Source organism: Argentina silus (genome assembly GCF_951799395.1).
Source record: "Argentina silus genome assembly, chromosome: 12".
Lineage (NCBI taxonomy): Eukaryota > Metazoa > Chordata > Actinopteri > Argentiniformes > Argentinidae > Argentina > Argentina silus.
In genome coordinates, this window is record NC_139666.1 from 14463882 (window position 1) to 14491381 (window position 27500).

A 27500-nucleotide genomic window follows, 5' to 3' on the forward strand; every position below is an offset into this window, starting at 1 on the left:
CCATCTCACTTTCAATCAACTAATCAGCCATCATCATGTCTTCCTATTGCCAGTCACTACTGCTTTCTCAGTATATGTCATACTTATGAAACTCTTAATTGTATTGATCTATCTATCTATCCCTCCTCTATGTCATCGATACATCCCCTCTTTCATCTATCCATCTATCCATCTATCCATCTGCCCATATGCTACCCCCCTCTGACCGTCTTTGGTCCATCCTATTATCTCATTTTCATTCAACTAACCAGCAAATCTGTAGTCCAAACCATCTTTAAACTTTTTCCACAACTAATAACACTGTGCAAGCCCACACAGTTTCTTCTGGAACTTCTTTTTCTAGTTGCAAATGCACTTTTGTCAAGTGAATTCAGGTCTATAATTTGTATTCACACCTCCCTGTTTTCAATCAGAAAACAGGAAAGAGCAAATTCTAGGTTTAAACTTCCTCCCTAATGGATGCCTACTTATTCATTCTTCAGAATATCAAGACGCACTGATTTGCCAATGTGACCTACGGCTTCTGCAGGCTTTAAAGAGAGTGGTATTTGAGGCATGACTGGAAGAGCCACACAAAGCCTTCACAACATTACTCTTGTTAAAAGCTTATCAACTGCTAATTAACCATAACGTCTTTGTGTTTGTTTTTGCAGCTAAGTAGCAATTAATTGATTGTGTGCTTGGAGAGCATTCATCTGCAAGTGACAATAAGAAGCGTAATGACAATTATTTAGCTGTTTACTCTAACATGTTACCATGGACACTGACTAATGTTGGTTGTTGTGTTGGCAGGCCTGTACCAACTTCAATGACAGTGGGGCGTGTGTGACCCAGTGTCCCCAACCCTTCGTCTACAACCCCACTACGTTCCAGCTAGAACACAACCTCAGGGCCAAGTACACCTACGGAGCCTTCTGTGTTAAGAAGTGCCCACGTAAGGAAGATGACACACACACACACACACACACACACACACACACACACACACACACACACACACACACACACATTTACAGTATAGTACTGTAAGTCAGTAACACACTGTTTGTGCCTCATGCATATACACAGTAGTAAGCATGCACCGTAGCAAAAATGTTGTATATTCTATACACATACTCAGATACTCACATTTAACACTTTGTTGCAGAGACTCACAATCACCTGCCTCAGTTTCAGTGTCAGTTTCAGTGTTTCAAAGTCCCAAGTGTCTCAAACATGGTCCTTGAATCATTTCACATCTCTAACAGGCCATGTTTATGGATTAACAAGACAAGAGCCTGCAGATATTTGTTCATAAAATCCCCCCCGTCCTATTTTTCATTGCCTGAACTTTTCAGAGGAACACAAGAACTTCCCTGATCATTTCTACTTAATGCCCTCCCTTCATCTTCCCTCTGTAAAGATGCCATTTCCTCCATTGATTTAAACGGCCCATCTTTTATCTCTCCGTTGATTTAAATAGCCAGGATGAGTGGGTGTTTTGTACAGATTTCAAGGCACTGTAGGGATTTATTTTTCTCACATGCCAGATACGGTACAAAGAGCCTGAGCTACAGGGCAGGGAGGAGCGGAGGGGGAAGAAAGGAGATAATTAGCAGTGGGGTTTTTTGGCGTTTTTTTATGAATGGAGCTTTTTTGGGGTCTTTGAAGTGAGGTATATGGCAGCACTCTTCTAGCCTCTCCACGGAGAAAGGGAGGGGGGTGTACCAGAGAGAGGGGCGTATTGCCTCTGATAGGAGCGACTGATGAAGGACTACAGGCTCTTTTATGTCGTTACTGGGCTGACTCGCTGTCTCTGATGAGGGGTTGGGGATACAATGACCTGTCCCTACAATCCCCCACAGAACATCCTCCTCCTCCTCCTCCTCCTCCTACCCAGCCTCTCTTCATCCTCCTCCACAGCACCAAACCACCGCAGAGGGATGTGTACTGAGGATATCTCAGGACCAGCAGGGTTATAAAAGCCCGGCTACGGCTTCCAAGAAGATCATGTGGAGTCACACCTATAATCTAGGTGTCCACCCTGAGAAGACTGGAAAAAGCAATCATTTTGCTAGCCTTTGTTTGTCGAATGTCGCTATACTTCAATCTCTGTTCAGTTGTGTCTATTTCCAGTGGGGGGAAAAGGCAGTGATGTGTTTGGTTTCATCTGTGTGTGTGTGTGTGTGTGTGTGTGTGTGTGTGTGTTTAACACTCTGTATCCTGTTACAGACAACTTTGTGGTGGACCATAGCTCCTGCGTCCGCGCCTGTCCCAGCAACAAGATGGAGGTGGAAGACAACCGTGTCAAGATGTGCATCCCTTGCACGGACATCTGTCCTAAAGGTAACTAACCTGCACAGTCCTGTAACTTACCTCCCTGTCTTTGACATCCAGTAGAATGCCTTAGTGTGATTGACTGGTTTTGTGGTTGTGTACGTTTAAGCCTGTGATGGCATCGGCACAGCCAGTCTGCAGACAGCCCAGACTGTGGACTCTAGCAACATCGACAAGTTTGTCAACTGCACCAAGATAAACGGCAACCTCGTATTCCTCATCACTGGCATCAAAGGGTAAGAACCTTCCCTTCCTCATCCGGCATATTCATGGCTACCATGTTGAATGGAGATTCCACCAATACCTATGAATGAACACACAATGGCTTTAGTGCCCCAGAGCACGCAGTATACTGCACACAGAAGCAGCTTGGAACATTGCAGTGTGTGGATGACCCATGTGTTCAAAACCCAGTTTTCAGTGAGTGTCCATTTGCAGTCTGGGCTCATATCCATCCACAATCCCCCACTGACTCTCCATCGCCTGAGGCCATGAAACCCCTGCAGCTAATTCCTCTAGACACAGCTCAAGCAGAACAGCTCTTCTCCTCCAGTGGAAGACACAGTGTGTGTATCTGTATAGGCGTTGTAGAATAGAGTAGAGTAGAAGGATCTATTCCTCTCTCATTCACTTTGTTTTACTTTCCTCTCTCTTTGGTCCGCCCTCCACGCCATCTTCCTTTCTTTCACCTTTTCTCTCTCTTACACAGGGATGTGTACCACAAAATCGAGGCTCTGGACCCAGAGAAACTAAATGTTTTCCGCACTGTTCGTGAGATCACAGGTGAGAGACGTTCTATAGACTTATTCTATAATGAATAAGAAAGAATCATTTCTGCTAACATTTTTACTGCTCTTCTTTTCCATATTTGGGAAAGAGGTATTATATGTTTACAAAATCATGAACAGATATAGTATATTTTTAGACGTAGGAATGTAGAACCCCCGTGGCCATCCTGTGCATCTTACTGTAAATTATTCTTTATAATTTGTACCCCCCCTCATCAAATTTGCATGTGTCCCCTCTCTTACACTTTGACTTCATCAAGAGAAGTGTGTGTGTGTGTGTGTGTGTGTGTGTGTGTGTGTGTGTGTGTGTGTGTGTGTGTGTGTGTGTGTGTGTGTATGTTTGTTGGAGCCCACTAAAGAATAGACACCAAAGACACACAGGCAGTTTGAATTGAATATGAGATGAGGATCTATCCTCTTTCCCTTGGGGAGTCAGCACTCGGAGTTCCACAGTTCTCAGGTCTATCATGTTCTATGAAGGAAATCTAAACCATGTGGAACCCACCCCCACATTTTAGCGACAGGAAGGGAGAACCACTGTCAGTGAGGCAGACCTGCCACTGCCCTGTGGCCAGGCATGCGTGTCACCCAGTGTCACATCTCAGAGCTGTCAGTGCAGTGACTTCTCCACTGAGCCGTCACCCCCTTCTCACTGACCCGGGGGTGTGTGTGGAAGACTCTTATGCTACATGTACTGTATATGCCCCTGCCAACAGTTCTCAGGAAACATAGTCCTTTTCTTTTCTTTCTTTTTTTTTCATGAGGTCAGGTCCAATCATCGAATGGGTGATTCACCAAAGCAATTTAGCATAAGTGAGGTTCCCAGTGTATGGCCTTGACTGTAATCATCTGCGCTTTAAAACTCTTAACCCTTGGTCTGGTGCCCATGGCCTCCCTCTCTATGAGGCACTACACTGTAATTTGCCTTTCGCATGGATGCTCCAGTAATGTGGGTCTCAGTGAACCTTAAGCCCTTGTTCCACGTTTCTGGAGGCTTTTACAGCCAAGAGCCAATATTTAGAGAGAGAGAGAGAGAGGGAGAGAGGGAGAGAGAGGGAGAGAGGGAGAGAGAGACAGGAGCGAGCAGGTTCAGTAGAGCTTCAGTAAGCACTTGTATCTTTTTGCCCCAGGAGAGTCAGGATATGGCAGGGCTTGGTCAGACTCAGGCTCTATGATACTGTGTGTGTGTGTGGGTGTGGGTGTGTGTGTGTGTGTGTGTGCATGCATATACTGTATGTTATTTTGAATGGATGTGACACTTACCATAAATAGCATATACAATTCCAGTCACTGGGCTTTAAATAGATATGCTGGATGTCTGGATGCCTGCAGGACATTTCTGGGCACTGGTGTACCCCTTTTCTACTCATTGATTTACCTCTAGGGCTCCATCTCTGCACTGCTCTTAGCTTAGCACAGGCAGGCAGGTGCCCAGCAGGACCTTGTTAGCTCCATTAGGAAGATGAAGTCCCCCCCTTCTCCAGGAAAGACAAACAGCTGCTTCTTGAGGAGCCCATCATGGAGGTGCACCGAAAGGCTTCCCATCGCTACGGTTTCGTCATTAAGGCAATTAGTGTCAGCAGACACAGCACTAATGCTTTGCCATGGCAGGTACAGAGCTAATCTGCTCCCAGCCACCTGAACAACGCCACATTGACGGAACAGGAGGAGAGGAGGCTTGCTATCCAGAATGAACTGCTGATTAAAGGCCTTCAGATATCTGTGTATACTGACTATATCTGTGACTAACAAACTAAACACGAAAACAGAGGGTATAATATGTCCAGGGCCGGCCCGGGTGTCTAACCCTAACCCAGGGGCCACTAGACGAGATCTTGGGTGAAGGGCCTGCCAGAAACAGGCTTTTTTCCTGCAAACTCGACTCCGCTCTACACCCTACCCCCCTACCCCACAAGAACTATAAACATGTAGACTGGATGCATTCCCCCCCCCCCCCCCCGAAAGATAAAGGCTTAGTTATCTCTCACTGTATTGTTAACAGTTGAGAACTGAAACACAAAACAATTGCGCTTGAACATTGTGTGTAACCTGCACACATCCTGTATACATTCTGTATTCAGGTTGTGTGATTTATGTCACATTTGGGAGCCCTTTTGACCTTCTGGGGCCCTAGGTGGCGAGCTATTCAGACTACTGTGTGTGACAGGTCGCCCTGAATATGTCTCGGTGAATATGCCCCTTCATCCTAAGTGACTATATATTCATATCGAGTCGGGTTCCTTTCATCAGGGATAAATAACAATATCCTGTCTTGTTAGCCACTCGTGTGTGTAGCTCTTTCATATTCAAGGTGTGATTGAAGTTGTCTTCAAGATCATATTATAAGCTGTTTGTCTGATGTATAGAAATGATATATGTCTTGATGTTTCATCAACCACTCTGTTAAAACCCTGAGCCAGAACGACTGGCTCGCCTAGGAGAAGGATGACGCTCGTACAATAGAATGATGAACGTACTCTTGGAGGTTATCGCTCTCTTGTCAACGTCATTCTTTAAAAACTCATCAAACGTCATCAGGCCAGAGAACGCATCCATCAGGGAGAACATACATCCTGATCTAAGACACATACTTTTCATTAGCTAGACAGCACTTTCCTCCCAATGTGCTCTCTGCCAACGTAATCAGTCTGTTTAAAGGCAATCAAATATCAGTTAGGCAACTGAAATTCATCTTTGAAAATATGCGCCGTCTGGAGTTTGTTCAATGTTATGTCTCACTGCTCTCTTCCCGTCTCTCTCTCCTCCTTTCGGCTCCTCTTCTCTCCTCCTCTCTCATCTCTCCTTCACCTCATCTGTCCATCCTCACTGTTTTTCCTCTGCTGGCTGGTACGGGATTGCACCCATCTTCTTTAAATATTTAATATGGGAATCTATTATTAAAATTCCTAAATGATCCATGGCCATTTTCCTAGCTATTCATTCAACCCTGTAAATGATTAAACACCAAGAGACGCATACAGGAAATGCAAAAAAATATTGATATATCAAATATACCATTTGTCATACCTGATTTCACAAATGTCTGTGAGGTATTACAATATTACTTCTTCACACAAGAGCTACATACTGTTTGCATTGTAGCCCACTATACAGCCCACTGTACTACGGTATATGCATGCATGGCTTTCTGTACAGAAGTATCTGTGTATCAGGGGCATGTGTGGGTCTAATGATACATGGAAGCAGTGTGATGTGATGACCCTTGCTGTGCCCCTGTAGGCTTCCTGAACATTCAGTCCTGGCCAGAGAACATGACAGACCTGAGTGTCTTCTCCAACCTGGCCACCATCGGAGGTAGAGCACTCTACAGGTAAGCCTAGCCCTTAGCCTGCAGCACATACAGAGAATAGCAATGATGCAATATTGATTTGGAGCTGCTCTAGACTGTGGTTCACAGTTTGCAGTACATTGCATTGCAAATGATTGGGATGATACTGCTGTGCCACTGAGCGGGGCATCAGACTCCCCTCATAGATATCCAACTGGGCAACACACTCATTTGATAGACTGTGTTGCAATTGGTCATTTAACATGCCAGAGCCTCCTCCCGAGTTAGTCATTGCCAGTCAATGAATTTGACTCTCCATAGCCGTGGCTGTAGACACTCATTACATTGGGCTGCTATGACATCCATTATCATGCATGCAGACCCTTAGCCAGGCAGTCAATGACAGCTGCAACACAAGCCCCTGAGGGATACCCCTACCACAATAGCAGCAGCACAAGGCCCGGGAAATTCATCCCAGCTGCCTAACACCATGTGTCGACAACTGTGAGATAATGTCAACCAGGCATTCCTGCTTTTCAAAATATTACTGCCACTTAGAGCAATTAGTGATTATAGACCAAAGATAGAGAGAGGAATATGATAGTGAGGAGACACACCCCACACACACACACACACACACAGAATGAGAGACAGAGACAGTTTCCCATCTCCCTTGTGCCTTAGCATGAGAGCAGAAAACTGTGTATCTGTCAGTCTTACGGAACGTGTGTGAGGTCATCCACTGAAAGCACGGCCATTGTACAAATTACTGCCTGCCACCAAAGCAAGGCTGGAACGCATTCTGTATGATGGCTCTGACACCACGCACGCCAGTGGGAAAAAAAGAGGGTGTGGGTGAATGACAAAGCGCAAGGTGGGGGTCAGGGGTGGGGGGGCTCGAATTCCTCGTGTTCCTCTGTGGCCTATCACTAAGTGGAGAGCTGTGTTCTTGTTAGCCTGAGTGCTTCTGTGTGCTTCGGTTCTCTCAGAGGCTGTATGAAGGCTGTTTCAGATTCAGAGAGAGAGCCTGTGGAGCACTGTAAGAGCACTGCATCGCACAGATTAAAAAAAACGCTGACAGGTTTTCCATTAAGTGATCTTAACACATCTGGAGGACAGCTAGCTTTGTAATGGCTTAGAGAGCAGCATTAGTTTACTTGCTAAACGCTATCGCTACAAGAATAATATCCACGGTGTATTAACTGGAATCTTTCTCTCCCTCCTTTGCCTGCCTATATCTCGTCTTCTGTCACAACCCAATTCTGTCATTCCCTCTCGTTCTCTTACATTTGTCTCTCTCTCTCTGTCTCTCATATGCTTATCCTTTGTCGTCGTCGTCGTCGTCCCCCGCCTCCTCATCTCTGTTTCTCTATCCCTTCCTCTCATCCTCTCTCTCTCTCACCCTTCCCTCCCCTCTCCTCTCTCAGTGGGATCTCTCTGCTGGTGCTGAAACAGCAGAGGATCTCCTCCCTCCAGCTGCAGTCTCTTACAGAGATTAGCGCGGGCAATGTCCACGTGGCGGACAACAGCCAGCTCTGCTACTACAACACCGTCAACTGGACCAGCTTGTTCCGCACCAGCAACCAGAAAGTCTTCATCCGCAACAACCGCAACACCCAGGACTGCAGTGAGTGATCTCCGACACAACCCCCTCAGCCCTTTAAGCGCCAGCCCCGCCGTGCTTACCCACTCAAATCAAATGCCTCCTGCTCACTCTGACGGACCAACGGTGCTAAGTCTTCTCACACAAGGCTATAATCATGATACTACAGCAATGTGGGGTAATGAGAGGCCTTAGCCACTACTGCTATACCGCTAATGCTAATACTTTATACTTTATTCATGTATGCATTGTGTTCATTAATAAGTTATGTGGCCATTTTGCATTATTGAGCCCCCCAGTCCTCACTTGACTGACTGCCCTTCTCTCTTGAGCAGTTGTGAGGTGTCACAGACACAGTTGGGTAACTTTTGAGTGAGACTCAGAGTCAGACAGCTCTCCTTGTCTGTGTCTCTGTGTGTGTCAGTGTGTGTCCTGCTACGTTATGCTGCTGCGCATGGCTGGGCCTGGCGGGGACCGGGAGAGGGCAGGTCTGACACCCCCCGCTGGAAGGGCAGGGGTGGAAGAGAGGAGGAGGGAGAGGAGGGAGAGTGTGTGTGTGTGTGTGTGTGTGTGTGTGTGTGCGTGCCTGTGTGTGTGCGTGTGTGTGTGTGCGTGTGTGTGTTGAAGGTTGAGGATGGCCATAGATTTAGAAGGGACTGTTATACTGTTAAGATCATTAACAACCCATCGCCATGCCCAGACTCCCCACCACGGCTAAAGGTTATATTCACCCAGCTGTTTCCTAACTCATTAGGGTTTCAATGCATGTTATTTTCAATGCACTCTTTGATATCGAGAAAACAGCGGCGGTTTGAGCCTCCTGGAACATTCACGATGCACTTTCAATCTAATTACTCTCTTAGATCCCAATTTTAGAGACTATTTTTGACTTCACTCCTGAATGATCGTGAACGTGGGACTGTTTTTTTCCCCTTTTTCTTTATTGTTTTACACACTCTTTTTCATGGAGTTGGATGTTGTGGTGCAACAGTGATCGGTTTTGTCCCTCGGCAACGGTAGCCTGTTGAAATTGCTCAACAGTCCCTTCCGGCGTCTCCCTGGAGACCGACCTGGCTCAGCTTTTGACATCAATAGAGCCCAAATTGTGTGTTTTCAATGAGGTCAGTAACTTTGAAGTTGGCATCTTTTTGATCGCACAGCGTACTGTATCAATACAACAGCATCTCCTCTTCTCTTTGGCTACCCTCGTCCCCCCGTCCCGTCCCGTCCCCCCGTTTCCCTCCTCCCATCTTTCCTGCCCCGGTTACCTACAGTGCTGAAGCACAAAGTGAATCCTGGAACTGGAACAGAGGTGCTTTTGTCTCACACAAAAGGGAACGCTTTCATGCTTTGCCCTCTTATTTTTTTTACCCCGTTTCTCTCTCTCTCCCTCTCTCCCTCTCCCTCTCTCCCTCTCTCCCTCTCCCCCCCCCCCTCTCTCTCTCACTCTCTCTCATTCAGATTCTTAAGTATTCTGGACATGACACCAAAAACAAGAATGCCCCCTGGCTCATATCTGGCCAGAACTTCAAAGTGAGAGTGGAACGATTGCGACTGTGACTGTCTCTGGTGCCCACAAATGCAGCAGACTTTTTATGCTGCCACAGTGGGGAGGGGAAGGCAGGCAGAGCAGAGCACAGCAGAACTAGGCCAGGCCAGACTGCCTGTTGCACTCCGTAAACCTGCCAGCGCTCTCTTCCACAGGGGGGAAATCAGATGACATGTATGAGATAACCCTTCCCTGTGGACTCAGACTCTCAACTCTCTACAGGGCCCCTATGAGAACTCATATACTGGGTTCTAGCTTATGGGGGAAGCAAGCAGATCTCATGCCTGGTATTATTATGCATAGAACTCTATCATGCAGCAGCGATATAGCACCCATCAACTCATCTCCTACCATCACTTCTGTAGAGAGAACCTGCCTCAGGGAGCCCAAGCCTCCTCTCTTTTCCCACCCATAATGCCTCTATCATTTCTATAGTCTGTTGCTGAAAAAAGATGATGATAGTTTGGGACTTTTTCTCAACTTTCCTTTCTTTTCGTTTTTTTCGTGTTTTTTTCTCTTGTCGTTCATCACCAGCCTACGTTAGCTTGTATTTCCAGGTGTTTGGCGGAAACTCACTTTTGTGCCTCGTCACTGTTTGGTCAGCACTATTCTAATGATGGCGCACAGCTGGTTCCTCATCCAGCTCCACAGTGGGTCTCTCTCTCTTCTCACCAAACAGCCTGTCTCCCCCTCTACCTCACAACTCCTCTGTCAGATAGAGGGACTCACAACTCTGTGCACTTGTAACAAATGGGGGTTGAGATATGCATAGTGAGGCTGCCATTACCTATTCCAGATGGCACACAGAGCACTCAATTAGCATTTGACAAGGGATCTATCTCCCCCTCCGACAGGACAGCTCAAGGTTGAATTTAAACCAAATGTTTGACTGGCCTCAAATGAACCCCCATAGACTTGGGAGAAAGTAGTTAGAAACTGTCAATTCAGAACTTGTGAACAAACTGTGTTTGTTTAACTACGGTACACACCCACGTTCTTCGATTGAATGTACTGTCTTCATTTATTTCAGTATAACTCTACTTTAAAGTTGACATATATGCCATTTAGCTGACACTTTTATCCAAAGCGACTTACATTGCAGTGAGTGGATACATTTCAGTATATATGGTCCCAGCAGGAATCAAACCCACAACCTAAGCGTTGTTAGCGCCATGCTCTTCCAACCTGCCACAGACTCAGTCTCCTTCATCGTTTGTATCTAGGCCTACCGTATGTACAGTGTAGGTAGAGAAATGTCTTAGTTCTAATAGTTGATGATGTCCCAGTACTTTATCTATCTTGTGTCGGTGTGTTTCTCAGCCATAGACCGGATGGTGTGTGACCCATTGTGTTCGGACGGGGGCTGCTGGGGGCCGGGGCCTGACCAGTGCCTGGCCTGTCGTTACTACAGCAGAGGACGCACCTGTGTGGACACATGCAGCCTCTACGAAGGGTGAGTTAAGACACCTATAACCCAAACACTCACTCTGAGTCTGTTGATGATGGGTGGACTTAATACATACCTTGAAGTTCCATCTTCTTGCATGTTATCATATTATATCATGTGCAGATTATGTGATGAGTATAGTATTGCACCATTGTATATTTGAGCATGTACGGTCTTACCTTTTCACAGGTCTATGAGTACTTTTCAAAGACCTACTCTCCTTCTCACATTCTCATAATCCCTGGAAAGCTGCAAGCATGTAGTCAACTCACTCTCAGGCACAGGAGATATTGCAATAGTGGGATGTGTTTCTCACATGTCATAGGAACCTCCACAACAAAACACTCCACTGTGTAAATACCAGAGGGAATTAATAATAATAATAAAAAAAGTGTTTTCATTGCATTGTGGATTTAGAAAGGTAAGATGTTTGTGCCTGCCATCCACACACACACACACACACACACACACACACACACACACACACACACACACACACAGAAAGCATGTACTGTACAAAGCGCACATCCATTGTCAGGTTGTTACTCCTCAATTTAGTGACATTCTGATGATATTAGCTCACACAGTTAGACACGTGTTGATGGGCGTCTCTCAGAGCAGCGTAGCTTTGAAGAACAAACCAAACAGTGCTATTGAGTTAGATACATAAGAGACAATATACAGTAGACGACTCTAAGAGAGTGAATGGCGAATTGGGAATTTGGGGAAAGGAAAGGCATTCATGTCAGCGTTACCTCTCAATCCTAACGTTGTTTCTACAATGTCTTTGTTGTTTTTCTGTATACATTATCCTCTGTTATGTTTACTGTACAGTACATGCCTGAAAACACACGGTGTCAAAAGCTGTTTGTAATGCCAAAAACATAGGAAGCATTAAAAGCGTAGCTGAATATGATGGTCTCAACCTCAGGCTATGATGCTAATCCCACTGTAGCAGCAGAGCGTAGCCAGGGCGGTGGGACTGTGAGGTGATCTGGGTGGTGTGTAAACGAGACACAGACCAGGATGTTTTGCCTTTTGCAGAGTGGCTGGCTCTAGGCCCAGGCAGGTCCCGGGGCCCTTCGTGGTCGAGAAGCAGGAGGCCGGTGTGGAGAGGTACGGCGCAGGGGGGTTAGGCGTGTCACTGCGTGTCACAGTCACTGCTTGCGCACGGGGCCACGCCCTGCCTACCTGTCTGCCTGCACGCCAGCACAGAGCCACCGTGACCCACTGAAGTCTACTGCTGAGATACCTAGTTCACTGTTGGCATTCAACATATTCTCTCCGTGTTGAACTTGTACACATTGCATACTGTGCATAATGCCAGAGTAATCACACTTGCATGACTCAATACTTGATTTGCAGCCCTTAAGAGCTCCTTTCATTTGCCAATGTCTCATCAAGGTAATTGTCTGTTTTAAGAGAATGTGTCAATCTAAAGTAATTTGTTTAAAGAGACCACACTGGCACATTGTATAGCTGCCATGCTCTAGGAACCGCCTCCGGTCGTGAAACGAGGTTATTTCTTGAGTAAATGTTTATGACGTCAGGGTCTTGTGCTAAAACAGAGGCGTTCCTTGCGAGCAAGCTGCTTAGCATGTGTGGCGATGCCTCTGTCCTAGAACAAGAATAGCACCCAGTTACTGCAGAGAGGAGCTTAGGGGGAGCGTCGAGGAGTTGCTGAACCCTGTGGCCCTCAGGGAGTCCAGCCCAACATGAAGGACAGGATAACCCATTTGAAACCACAGCTTTACCACACAAAGGCCTACCTCCCGCACCACCCAGCATGCATTGTGCTGTCCAGATAAAGCATAATTAATCCTAATTTGATTTTACGTCCCGCCGAGGCACTGCTCTTTTCATTAGAATGAAGAAACACCACACAGCTTACACAGTCTCCCAGCACCAGGGCCTGTCCTTCCTGGAGTAGCAGGGGCAGAGTGCCAACATTCGTACGATTTAATGACTTTTTGGTCCCCACCAGCGACTTCTTGTTTCACTATTGCAGAAAGGAACAACAAGCCACTTTAGTTAATTGATTTTGGGGAAATATGGAACCCTGTTAGCTTTGCTACAAAGCAGAGCCAAAGTGATGTTATCAATATTGCACGCTAATTAGCCACCATGCTTGAGGGTGTAATGGAAGGAAATACATCAGATTATATATTCTCAGTGGGTGTGTGCTCAGGTTTAATGATGCTATGACTTCATCCGCTGACCTTCAGTGCCAAATTAAATGCAAGAACAGGACGCCCCACTCCTTCCACACACTTATTCTGCCCTGAGAACATTTATTTTATGGTGCATTTTGTTCCTCCTCTGACATGTTTGCTGACTGTTCCCAAAATCTATCCACTATTGATAATGTTCTCCCCTTCTCAGACATGTAATATTGATATTGATACTGGTGATTGATTAAGATGCAGTACATTCACGAGTCATGCACAGTTTTAAAAACAGCCCCATATTGACAACCAGCAAAAGCAAAAGGGTGTCAAGTTAGACTTTCCCCTGGTCAAACACACATATTAAACTGATCACATGATTGATCATTGTGAATGCAGCTGTCTTTTGTATACTGTATACTTTATATAGTCATTTATAAAAAGGGGATGCTTATTGTCAATGACATCATGAGAATTAGATGTGACTGGTTGACACTTCACTAAAAATGGCGGATCCATTTGCTATTTCAGCGTAAGATGTCCATTTGTCAACAGCCCATTTACATTGAGCATCCATTTGCAGTCTAGGCTCATGTCAGCCATCTTAGCAGGTTGTTGATAGTTGTGGATGAGTGTGTATCCATCCACAATCCCCCAGTGACTCCATCGCCAGAGGCCATGTGAAACCCCTACAGCTACAGTATTCCTCTAGACAGCTCAAGTACTGCTCACCTTCCTTTCTGTAGAGTGCGTACATGACAGAGTTTTCTCTTCCCCATTGCTTACCTCTACCCCCACTCCACCTCTATACCCCCCCCCCCCCTCTCCTCCATCTCTCTCTCTCTCTCTCTCTCTCTCAGGGATGTGCGTGAGTATGCCAACGGCTCGGTGTGTGTGGAGTGTGACGGCCAGTGTGAGAGAGCGGAGGATGACTCTCTGACCTGCCATGGTCCGGTGAGTTCCCCAGAGAACCAAGCTCAAGCATTCATGACATGCACTTAGATGTCTGTCTCCCTTCCTGCACATCCCATCAGGATGCTGACATGGAAGAATATATTTTGTACAGCTATTCCCACAATTCTCTTCTAGTATATCTTACTGTGTATGGTGTACGTCTTATCTTGAAATTCACCATAGCATGTTCATATGTTGTTTTGCAATTGTCCATGGTTAGCATGCAGAACAATTTCTCTGCTCTCCACCATAAATTGAAATTACTTCTGACCACAGACAAGGCCTTCGATTGCCTTCAAACCAGGATTAATTGTGTTCTCAGTTAAAGTGTGCTTGCAAGCTTTGTGATTGATTTAATTTCATGTTATCTTACAGTTATAGGGAAAGTGGATTTTTGCTGGCTAATCCCTGTCCCTGTGTGCTTAGAAAAACACTGTGTGTGTGTGTGTGTGTGTGTGTGTGTGCGCGCGCATGCGTTTGGTGTCCCTCTTTACTCTCACGGCTGCAGCAGAGAAACTCTTTTTTCCCGCTCTTTGTCTCATCTCCAGCTTAGACGCTGAGGGCATTGACATCCAAGCAACCAACAGCACCTGTGATCTCAATAGTTCATACTGTATATAGTCATCATTAACCTCTAGGCTGTGATCTCACTATACACAATACTTCAAGTAATATTGACAGAGTCGTATCTCCTCTATCAAAGGTCTGGGGGGAAAAGAAGGCATATCAGACACATTGGCCAGAGGGGCCGTCTCATGTGTGGCCGTCCTGTGCCAAGTCACACCTAGACACGATGCCGTGATCCTCTGCTCTGCTGTGTGTGGTTTGGAACCTGGCTCAGGGTTTCCATTCTAGGGGGCCTCTGTCGGGCCTCTGTGTCACACAGGCCAAAGTAAGCATGGTGAGGTGCTTGGGTTTCAGCAGGGAATGCGCTCATTGTTATCATAGCAGATTAGCTGGAGGAGGGTTTGATGCTCTTGGCTTCCCTCACACTGCTCACAGGCTCGTTCTTAGCTAATCTAACACAGCGACTGAGATGGTGAGACGGCTAGATGTTATTCCTACCAAGCTGCGTGCTATAATAGGGCACGCCATTTTGGACATGCCAATATGTGCAAATGTCATTCTGACCCTAGGTCAGATTTAGCAGCATACCTGATTATAGAGCTGTACTGTTGGTTCTGCGTCTGGTAGTTTCAGAACAGAAACCATGTGAGTGGACCCAGACAAATGGATTAGAGAAATCATGTTATGGCAACAGAGACCATAGCAATTGAATTACACTTCGCACTTTACAATCATTTGATACACTTATTCTGCCCTCATTGAGAACATTTATTGTATGGTGCATTTTGTTCCATCCCTGACATGTTTGCTGACTGCTCCCAAAATCTATCCACTATTGATAATGTTCTCCCCTTCTCAGACATGTAATATTGATATGCAGCCGAATGTGACTGATTGACACTTCACTAAAAATGGCGGATCTATTTGCTGTTTTAGTGTAGGTCAGATTTAACAGCATACCTCTTATACAGAACTACAGTACGGTCCATGATTATAGAGCTGGACTGTTGGTTCTGCTTCTGGTAGTTTCATTCTGAGGCACCTGTGGTGGGAATGAGATAGATCAACAGAAGAGACCCAGAACAGAAACCATGTGAATAGACAGACAGATAAATAGATTAGAGCAATCATGTTATGGCAGCAGAGACCATAGCAATTGAATTACACTTTACACACAATCATTTGATACACTACCCCATAGCTAATGCCCTCTGAGAATGGAGGTTGTGAGAATGCCAATTGCCTTAGCTAGACTGGCAATTGAACAGATGAACAGATTGAACAGATGTTAATGCATCCCACCTCATCATAAACCAGGTGTTTAGACCGGGGTCCTATTAGTTGGATAATGATTGACGGTGCTACCACCTTGTACTGGCTATGAAGGGGTTAAAGTGGAGGAGTCATTATCGGGCAAGAGTCGGTGCCTCACCCTCCCCTCCCCGTCTCTTTCTTCTGTCCATATGCTGTTCAGATGGGCCCTCTGGCCCAGATGGACCGTCCCTGCCTGCTAATTGATTAACGGGCACAAAACACCTTCCCTGAATGCATGTGCAGAACGGAGACTGTTGGAGACTGCCGAGCGGTACTGGGTAACGACGTCACCAGACAAGCTGTCAAGTGTGAAAGCTCGCATGTCGATTCAAAACACTCGACTACAGCAGGATCGTAGCCATAAATAAATCCACAAACGGTCAGCCATTTTCAGAGACTCGTTGTTATGATGTAAATTAAGCGAGCTGTCGTACAGTACTTAAACCACCCAGCAGTCAAGTGCTTTCACTCTTAACTGTCACTGTCTTAATGAGTGGTTTAGCAGCCGGTCCAAGGTTAAACTATGGAGCCTGACAGTACCAGGGTATACCAGGGGATCTCTAACCCCTGTAGTCTTATAGACACAGTATATGAGCTGGGTCCTGTATAGTACAGTATAAATCCCGGATAAGAACCTCCTGATGTGTCGGCAGTGGGCCTGGGAGAGCCTTAAATATGGAGGCCTATTAAAGCCGGATCTGTGGGATGTGAATTACCTTTACAGCCACTGTGCCGCAGACAGGGAGGAACGCTCACACACGAGGGCAACACACACACTCCCGGGTTTACCGCTGAGAGGGCCAAGCTTACATGGGGGAGATTTGGCAGGGGGGCAGTGTGGGTTGTTCAGACTCCCTGTTAATCGTGTGCTGTGGTTGCTGTGTCAAATCAATCAGGTCGGCTGTTTGAGGGGAGTTATCGGGTACAGTGAAGTCGTTTCTCTCACCCAGCCAAAGACTGATGGAGTGACAGCCTTATTGTTAAAGCTGAAGACCCTCGATTTGCATACTTCTACACGCCCGTATACACACACATGCTCTCACATAAGCACACGCCCGCACGCACCCCCACACACACACAGTAAATCCATGCATATAAGCACACACACGCGCACTTTCACGTACACGTATGCATAAGTGGACAAAACGCCTCCACAAACAGTTCCAATGCATATTTACTCATACCTACTCTCATAATCATCTCCACTTTAAGAGCTATTGTGTCTTATTGGTCTGTGTCGGCTCCCTAGTGTGTGTCTTTGAGATGCTCTCTGAGCCCTGTGTTGAGCCTGTACCGGAGCCTTTATTGATGCCCATACAGACTCAGATAGCTCCCTCCCCTGCCTCCTCCGTCCATATTACCCCCATAAATCCTCTCTCTGCTGATTGTTATGGTCATTGTGTGTGCTGTGAGGGATGGTTATTATCTCCGGCCCTGGTTGCTGGTGTTTTATGCGTCTCGTCTCCCCTCTCATTCCCTCCCCCGCTCTCTTTTCTCTTGTCCTCTCATTCTCTCTCTCTCTCACACACACATACACATATTTATTTATTTATTCTCTCTCTCTCTCTCTCTCTCTCTCTCTCAGGGTCCTGACCATTGTGTTAAATGTCTGCACTTCAAAGACGGGCCTAACTGTGTGGAGAAGTGCCCTGACGGCCTTCAGGGCGCCAACAGCTTCATCTTCAAATACGCAGAGGCTAACAGAGAGTGCCACCCCTGCCACTCCAACTGCACACAGGGGTAAGGGTCGGTGTGTGTGTACGTGGGCGGCTAGGCTAGGTGGTTGTGTCCGTGGGCTCGTGCGTGTGCATGTGTGTTTTATTTCCCTTGATGTTTTGTGTTTGTGTTTCACATTTTGCAGAGTGTGCAACTCTCTGTTAGCGCATGCCTGCGTATCACATCAGCAGTCAGAATGACTAATGGTGCTGGAGGGGAGGAATCCTGTTCATTTACAGCACAATAGATTTCTCTCACTGGCAAGGATAGACTTGATAAGTCAAGTCAAGGTCATTCCGATAACCAGAGCAAAAAAAAAAGAAAAAAAAGTGTTGTTGGTCTGTCCAATCCATAACAACACTGATGTTAGTCAGTACAACGCAATACCACGCTCCTACTGTACTGGAAGTGCTGCCCCCACTTATGGCTTTGTGATCTTGCATCCAGTCAAGGTTTATAAGTGTTAGTGTTATGGGTGGTTACAGTACATCCACATAACAACAGGAACTCCCAACTAACACCCTGAACTAGAGAGAGAGAACAGCAAGTGAGAGAGATACCACTCGCCGCTTGCTCCCCATTTGATGAGCGTTGTAATATAATATTCAACAGAGGAGGACCAATATCATTTTGTATTGCAGTCCGCGGGGCACTGTCACTACTTATGTGTTATTTCCTCCTGAGTGACAGCTCACAGCTCAGTGTACCATAACGATATTGTTGCAAAATGGAAATGCCATCTTGACACATTGTCAAAAACAACTCTATCCCAGCCTCTCAGACAGACAGTCTCAGACGGAGTCAGAGATAGTCTCCTCTGTTGCTCTCCTTCCCCATATCAAAGTGCCCACCATGCAGTGGTGTCCCTTCATCTCTCGCCATGACTGTCACCACTGAGCTGATAGGCCACCGCTGGGCCAGTCTGTAGACGGTCCTCTTGATGTGGGTGATGAGCTGACACACAGCCTTGATCAGGGGGGAGGGGGGAGGGGGGAGGTCTGTTAGTGGGGTTGATGAGGAGCAGGCCAGGACAGTGAGACTGACACTGAGTTAGGCGAGAGAGAATCAAATAAGAGACAGAGTTAATGGTGTGAGAGAATCAGATATGAGGCAATGGGACTGGAAGAATCAGATATGAGGCAAAGAGACTGGGAGAATCAGATATGAGACAAAGACACTGGGAGAATCAGATATGAGACAGAGATAAGACACCTGTATCTACTGTATGAAATTTTTTCTGATCAGATTTCGGCAATCGGATTGGATTAAATTGTCGTTTTCGCATATTTCAAAACTCATAGTGATTAAGATAGTTTTGATGCCGGAAATCTGGATAACCTTGATCCTTCTTGAATGGTGGATTCAGGGTGGATTTTGAAGGTGAAAGTCACTATAACCAATGCAATAAGGTTGTTGGGGAAGAAATACTATACATTTTAAATGCAGGTTAGCAATAGTATTTAATGTAGTGTGAGTTATCCAGTGAGATGTTGAATTTTGTCAATATGTTATATTTTTAGTTATGCAGATAAGTGAATACATTTACTTACAAGTGATATGGAACCTGTCTTTTTTTGTTTGTGTTACCTTCATGTAGTTCACATGTAGTAGTCGTCTTTTTGGCTGAACAAAATGTTGCAACATTCCCTCGCCCAGTAGATGGCAAGATAGAGGCTTATACAAAGCACTGAAAATCCAGGTTCTGTGATCTTGATGTTGTTTTAATCTGGATCAGAATGATCCTATCCGATAATGTTTTGAAATACTGGGACAAAATCAGCCAAATCAATCTGATCCTCGACAGCAAAAAAGGGGATTACAGAATACAAAATTATACAGGGCCCTGGCAATTGGATAATTCCCAGTTGCTTATTCAATGGCCACCAAGCAAGATTACCTCTGTAGTTATATGTGTTTTGCTTTCCCTCATTCAGATGTATTGGACCCAGGCTTCAGGACTGCATTGGCTGGATGGACCGGTATGTATCTCCCAACAACAGAGTTATTTGCTGTTCTCACACAAACACACTAACATACTGTACACACACACACACACACACACACACACACCAAGTGTGTGTGTGAACAAAGGCAAACTGCTATCAATTTATCAAGAGCAGAGGAAAGTGCACACACACACACATTTGTGTGTGTGTGTGTGTGTGTGTGTGTGAGAATGTGGTGTGTGTGTGTGTGCTTTCCTCTGCTCTTGATAAATTGATAGCAGTTTGCCTTTGTTCTCGCAGGAGAAAAGGAACAAAACGCCAGTAACCGTTCCCGAGCAAATGGATTTACGATTTCATGAGAGACAGTCGGGAGGGGGGTGTGAGTGTGTGGTGTAAAGCAACAGTGATACAAACATTAGGGTCAGCAGCAGCAACACAGCTTTCATACATGACTAATGGCCCAGGGCACTTCCAGGACTATGTCCACAAATAAACACAACAGTTGCCATATTGACACAACCCTATACAGAGACAAAAAATACACTTGGCCATGCCTGAACTGATCTGAATGATGCTGTTTAAAGGGCAGGGCAGGAGAGGCAGTAATGGCTGCTAATTCACAGTCTGTGTAGCTCAGGCCCGCCACTGGAGTCTGGGTGTCCATTGATCTATGCTCACTATCTGAGACTGTGAGTGGAGACTGGCGGGGTGAGCAGATGGTAAGGGAGATAGCGCTCTGGGGTGAGGAGGAGCACGGAGATAAAGGCCTGGGAAAAGCCCCGTACACAGCAGACAGGAGCGGGGACACGGATAAACAGAGGGACTACACAGATAGTATTGTGTGGGATTATCAGATCTCAAATAGCTGTTGTCAGAAAGAACATCAGTGGATTTAAACTCTCTGCAGGCTTTGTAATCTGTTCAAAGGATTCGGTCCACTACATCCTCAGATGCCAGCCCACAGCACATCTCGACCTGTTTAGAGTGTAGTTGGGCATGCCATGAATGGCTAAATTGGATTTGGAACTTGTTTGAGATATAGGGGAAGGTTTAACTGAATAGAAGATATCTTAAAGCAGTTTGAGTTCAGAGAATACAATGTTGCTCAGTGCTGCTCTGAAATATACTTGGGTTACACAGGTTATTGGACAACTTGTGTCAACCCCTCCTTACCTTGACACACGCACACACACGCACACACACACACACACACACACACACACACACACACACACACACACACACACACACACACACACACACACACACACACACACACACACACACACCATCTCTTTCTCTCACACATACATACACAGTGGATCAGGGACATAATGCAGTTAATTTGGTCTTATGTTCTTCACAGAGGCTAGAGATACTGTAGTCTTGCAGTCCATGGAAGAGGAAAGGAAGAGGATGTCACCCCATACACAACTCTCTCCTCTGCTCTTTACTTTTGGCACAACATCATAAAAGCCATTTAGGACTCTTATAGAAATTATAATTGTCTCTAAAAGTTACTGCCCTGAAAATGTTCTACGTTCCTCTCAAAATGTTCAGGCCTTTCTAAAACTCTACCCAGCACTCAGTGTAGGAACCGAGCCTGGATGACGACTGAAGGATTTGGAGTTGTTTCATGCGCTTCCAGATGAAGCGAGTTGAGTGTGATAACATTTAATGGGGCCTGCTCTTCCCTGTGATGTACGGGCCGGCCTAATAGCTTTCCCGCTGATTTAAAACAGAGCTGGAGTGTACTGGCTCAGCCGCCGCCAAATTAGCCCTTTTATTAAGCTCGAGAAAAGGATATTCACTCAGAAGCCATTTCTCCCTGCTTATCATCTACAGTACAGCCAGCAGCGCAGGCAGGTTAAGAGAGATTATGAAAGGGCCTGATTCCTGATGACAGCAGTACATGTTGTACATCTGTTCTGACTGTATTTTCATTCACTGTCTTTGATCTGATCCCAATCGAACAAGGCATAATGAGATTCCGGCATTTATATGTCCTGAAAGCTACATAAGCGACGTTTTTTTTCTTCTTCTGCCTAGTTCGTCACCACTGGGGCCGTTGTTGTTGTCATGATACCCAGGGATGTGTGACCCTCACTTCTCTCTCCCACCCCCCTCCGCAGAACCCCCCTGATTGCGGCCGGGGTGATAGGAGGACTCTTTGTGGTGGTCATCGTGGCCCTGACCGTGGCTGTGTCAGTCCGCCGGAAGAGCATCAAGAAGAAGAGAGCACTGCGGCGCTTCCTGGAGACTGAGGTAAGGACCGGCATATGGAGCCCCCTGACTGTAGAGGTGTGTGGATGGGGAATGTATGCATGGGTATGCTAGCCACCCTGTGAGAGTTGGACTGAATAGAAGAGTAAGGCACCTCAAGCTACTGCAGCCTTCTGGAGACAAACACGACAACATTCAAAGGTGCTGATCTTCGACATTTCGATACCATAGCCTCAAGTATGCAGATTGATATAAGATCTTGAGTTGGTTTAAGGTGACAGAGTTCATTATTATCTACTGTAGTACAGACTAGATTAATACGAGGAACGAGGAGACCAAACTAGATCCTATAGGCTAGTGGGGGACTTCACTGCCGTGTGAGGAGCCGCAATAACATGTAGACTTGTGTGTGATTATCATCTGTGATGTGTGTAGATCCGCAGGGGGCTCAGGCCTGGGGCTGGAAGAACACAGAGAGAGGCTCGGGAATAGAGTAGCTCCAGCTTTAACTCATATCCTCATTCCCTTTGGGCTTGTTCTCCAGGTTCTTTGTTATACAGTAAAAAAAGTGGATGTGCTTTATGGGCATATTTGGACAAAGATAGTATGAATACCACTAGACTGGTTTGTTCAGTAGTACTGCAAAGCAAGTCCAAAGTTCTTGGTTGAACTGCTTTAATTCAAACTGTGCCAATGTACAATAGCTCAAACGAACACTTTACAACCTCGAAAGGAACACTTCACAACCTCTCACCATTGCAACACTATCTGATTTCCTTGGCCGAAGCCTCATTGAACCCTGCAGCATCTGCATTCAATAGAATGATCAGACCAAGAGATCTGCCTTCTAGCCATCACCACTCTACACCTCTCAGAGTGTATAGCCCAAGTTTACAGAGGCGAATGAAATGAAAAGGACCTACCAAACAAATACAGAACACTCCCTGACATCGGAGCGGTCGCAATGCTCGTTGTCGTTGGTCCAGATGATCCCTGTCAGTGTGCCTCTTGGATAATTGACACGTCATGATCCTCCGTCAGGTGAAATGGACAGCATTCACCCCAGGCACACTGATCTCATCTGGGTACAGGTTCCTTTACTCCCCCCACAGAACATGAGAGGAGAGCATGACCTCGTCTGGAACACAGACATCCATCTCAATGAAGCAGGCAGCCTGCTCCTTCCGTGTGCTCTACCAGAGAAGTGGTCGATGCATCGTCTGCATTGGTGCCCGATTGAAACATCATGTGCTCCATCTCCTCATCCAATCAGAAATGGATAGAGCATCTCGTCTTGTCTCTTAGTCCATTGGCTCTGCATACCAAGACTTATCATTGTCTTATTATTGAGAATCAGTATCGATATCCATGTGGACATGTCATTGTTCATATATCTCAAGTTCATATCTAATATAGAGAGAGTTGCGATCAAATGCACGTATTGGGAAACGCACCTACGTGAATTCCTCCCAGTGGCAAGTTTCACCTACCTTCACACCGAAGAGATGCACTTTCATCTCTTCAGGGAGTTGGAGAACAGAGGTGCTTCAGTGACTTTTCAGCTGAATCTCCTCTACTCTGGGCTAGGCGGGGGTGGCGGAGCTATTCAGGAGTCTCATGTAATGTACTGTACTGTACTGTAGCGCCGGTTCTCTGTTCTGCCCTATAGATAATTATCGGGGAGGTAGGTGTGGTGAGCAGCGGTAGTGGCAGGCACTTACTTGGCTCTGCTGTGCAGGAGAGTGTATTGTATGGGAGAGGAGGCTGACTTCAGGTGGTAATTTTAAAGCTCTCAGTGCCACGTATTGGGCACGCACGCACGCACGCACGCACGCACGCACGCACACACTCACTCAGCCGGGTTGTTTGTGGTAACCAAGAGTAAAAGGACAACCAGCTGTTTCAGCACCACAGTTTAGAGTGTGTCAGTGAACAGCTCCCTGTCCCTGCTCCCACAGTTTCAGTACCACAGCTAGCAGACAGCTCCCTGCAGACTGGGGCAGCATAGAGGTCTCTGTTTGTGTCCCCTCCTGCCTTCCCCTCCCCTCCCTCTCTCATTCTCTCTCTCCTTCCCTCCTTCCCTCCGTCCTCAGAGGCTGACTGAGAATTCCATTTCAATGAAGAACAGCTATTGTTTTTTAATCAGACGGCGGTGATGAGTGGGGGACAAGAGGAGGGCTGATTTACTCCCCCTCTCTTTCGCACATCCTCCCTCACTCTTCCTCTCTCTCTCTCTCTCTCTCTCTCACCCTCTTTACCTTCCCTTTCTTTCGCTCATGTTAATTATGTCTTTCTTTCTCTCTCCCTCCCCCGTTTCTCTGTCTTTCTCTTCTGCATTTCACCCTCCCACCCTTTCTCCTCTCTCTCTCTCGCCCTCCCACTTTCTGACTCTCCCTCGCCCTCTCTGCCTCTTTCTCTGTGCATTCTCTTCCACTCCAACAATAATGAAACAACAAGGACCCGCACTCCTCTTCAACTGCTTCTATTATCCACCCCCTCTCTTCCTCCGTCTCTCTCCTTTTCTCCTCCCCATTTCTCACTTTGGTTTCCCTCTCACATTATGTCAGAGAGATACAAGTGCAGATACATCATGCTCGGTTGATGTGACTGGTTCCTAGATTGATTTATTCATCAATTCGTTGGGTGGTTGGTTGATTGATGGATTGATTGTTTGATTGTTTGATCGATTCGGTGATTGATTCATTGCTTTAATGAGTAGTGCAACTGTGATGTATTGTTGAGTGGTGTGATGAGTTGACTGGTTGTTTCTGCCTCCAGCTGGTGGAGCCTCTGACGCCTAGCGGAACAGCCCCTAACCAGGCTCAGCTGCGCATCCTCAAAGAGACCGAACTCAAGAGGGTCAAGATCCTAGGCTCTGGAGCCTTCGGCACCGTCTACAAGGTACATACTGTACACTCACGCACGCACGCATGCGCGCGCACGCACACACACACACACACACACACACAGACACACACACACACACACACACACACACAGACACACAGACACACACACACACACACACACACACACACACACACACACACACACACACACACACACACACTACTTTTATTTACCTGGCTCTCTGGCATTAATGAGAATGGAAGTAGTAAGAGAGCGAGGATGATAGGGAGCGAGAGAGGAATTCCAAATGCCAATGCCAAGATAAGAGCACATGCTGACCCAGGTCAGGCCGGCTGTGACCGCAAGAGCTGAAACCAGGGATGAAAGACACGGCTCTCTCTCAACCAGCAATCAGTGCGTGTCCAGACCACGGTAGGTGTCAAGGCCATGGGTGTGTGAGTCACAGTGTTATTCACCCCTCCTCTGTCGCTTTAGGGTATCTGGGTTCCAGAGGGGGAGACCGTCAAGATCCCTGTGGCCATCAAGATCCTAAACGAGACCACCGGACCCAAGGCTAACGTGGAGTTTATGGATGTGAGTGTCGCACCGGCCCCGGAGAGGCCCACACACGCAGACGAACCACTGGCCCCCAGCGCAGCACAGCACCCCCACCACACAGCACCCCCACCACACAGCACCCCCACCACACAGCACGCCTCTGCAGATGACAATCCCCATTCATAAAACATTCATTGCTCAATTATTTCAAAAGGAAAAATGTATGTTAAAAATCTAATTATCTTATCTACTATGAGGTGATGCAACAGCTGTGAAATTCCCCTCAGCAACCCATTTGCAGGTCATGTTTTTACAGTGGATTTGTGAGGGAGCGTTTGTGTTTTGGTGTGTTTACATGTCAATTTGACTTTGATCTGTGTGTACACAGGTGCTGTGTGTGCTGTGTGTAGAGAGAGAGAGGGAGAGAGAGAGAGTATTGTTCTGTGAGCATGTACAGTGCTTGTGTTCCAGTGTGTGTGTGTGTGTGTGTGTGTGTGTGTGTGTGTGTGTGTGTGTGTGTATGTGTGTGTGTGTGTGTGTGTGTGTGTGTGTGTGTGTGTGTGTGTCGACTCTACATGTTTCCTAGCTGGTGGTATAAGTGATATCCCCCAGGTGGAGCCAGAGGCGGGACAGGTGTTTCCCACAGTGCATCAGCAGCTGAGCGCTGCGCTAATGAGCTCTCTCCTCCCCTCACCATGTCAGGAGCCTGTGGCAGGGAGTCTGTGCCGCTGGGGCTGCTGGGATATGGCCCCGTCAGCTGGAGGACCAGCATGGGGGAGAAAGACCTTCAGTTGTCTTTGACTGATGGAGAGGGGTCAACGGAGAGGGGAGCTGAGCAGGCCTGGGAGATGGCTGTAGACACAGGCTTCACAGACAGAATACAAAGCCTTTTGTTTCAGCCACCTCCCCTCCATTTCCTTCCCTAACATGGAGGATTCAGGAAAAGAAGGCCCTACAAGGCTCCTTGATTTAAACAGCAATCAAAACGCAGCAGCACGTGCTGTCAGATTGGACGTGGAGAGATGGCCCCTGGAGATGTTTGGCCTACGAGCCTCCTGCAGCTAATGCATAGCATTACTCATTAAAGCACCTGTCAATGGCATGTTATTTCGATGTGTGCACATGCGCGCCTGTGTGTTGGTGTGTGTGTGTGTGTGTGTGTGTGTGTGTGTGTGTGTGTGTGTGTGTGTGTGTGTGTGTGTGAAAAAACCGGCAGGGCACTCTTGAGTTATTCCTTTTGAAGGCCGAAGCACTGCTCTGGGCTTTTCTTTATTACTGCAATATAAAACCGTGAGGTCCAACCTAGGAAATTACATTTCATATTGCTATCTCCATTGTTTATGGAAATGGTGTACCTCCTTTTTGTTTTGTTTTGTTCAATTGTGTTTCTGTCTGGAGTCATGCTCCCATGGTATCAGGAATGTGCGTACACACACACACACACACACACACACACACACACACACACACACACACACTCAACACTCATCTCTGTGAACACATATGCCTCAGTTCACCACAGCTATGGTTAACATGCATGCACACATCTAATATACATGGCATTTCTTAGCAGTTACATAATTTTAAACAAGATGCTGCAGTGCATCCATACAGTGTGTGTGTGTGTGTGTGTGTGTGTGTGTGTGTGTGTGTGTGTGTGTGTGTGTACAGTATGTGTATCTACATGTGTTAGTGTGAATCAACTCTGTGTGTGTACTCAGAGTATTCATGTTAACACATGTATTTATCGGTAGGACCTTTAGTCCCGGCACCACGAATAGAGACAGCATGGTGGTGTGTGTGTGTTTTTATTTTTTTGTTACCATTTGGAGAGTCTACTCTGAGCCTGTCCTGCAGAGTTATAGCCAGGCGGATGGCCTCAGAGTGCCCTGCAGCTCCGTCTGCACTGAGGAGATATTTTAGGACTCAGCCAGGCTGATAGATGAACTTCTTTACCATGCAGATTTACAATGGAGCCGACGCTCAGCCACGAAAGAAAAGAAGGGCCCTTCTCTCCCTGACTACACGCCTGATTTAAGATTAGCATCGATAGATAGATAGATCAGGTGATAACTAAGGATTGGATTAGGCAAGCCTCCGTGAAGCAGTGCTTAGAAATCCAGCTCTCTATGTTCAGAGGAGCTGTGCCTCGGTACCTGTACCTGCCTGCCTCCTATCTCACACACCATCGCAGCACCACCCGGTGTGATGATAA

At 46.5% G+C, this 27500-nt stretch overlaps 1 protein-coding gene across 5 annotated transcripts in view; it reads left to right on the top strand.

Annotated features, from left to right (window-relative positions):
* Positions 1–27500, top strand: part of erbb4b (erb-b2 receptor tyrosine kinase 4b) — a 193040-nt gene that overhangs the window by 133380 nt on the left and 32160 nt on the right. For all 5 annotated transcript variants that reach the window (XR_014554531.1, XM_083681567.1, XM_083681568.1 and 2 more), the window contains exons 7-19: positions 793–934; positions 2212–2325; positions 2426–2552; positions 3026–3099; positions 6345–6435; positions 7821–8020; positions 10866–10998; positions 14018–14111; positions 17578–17732; positions 19643–19687; positions 21787–21919; positions 24656–24778; positions 25223–25321. Coding sequence is in view for 4 of the 5 variants with exons in the window: in XM_083681567.1 (XP_083537693.1) it covers positions 793–934; positions 2212–2325; positions 2426–2552; positions 3026–3099; positions 6345–6435; positions 7821–8020; positions 10866–10998; positions 14018–14111; positions 17578–17732; positions 19643–19687; positions 21787–21919; positions 24656–24778; positions 25223–25321 (1530 nt within the window). In the remaining variant the exon portion in view is untranslated. The remainder of the gene's footprint in view (positions 1–792; positions 935–2211; positions 2326–2425; positions 2553–3025; positions 3100–6344; positions 6436–7820; positions 8021–10865; positions 10999–14017; positions 14112–17577; positions 17733–19642; positions 19688–21786; positions 21920–24655; positions 24779–25222; positions 25322–27500) is intronic.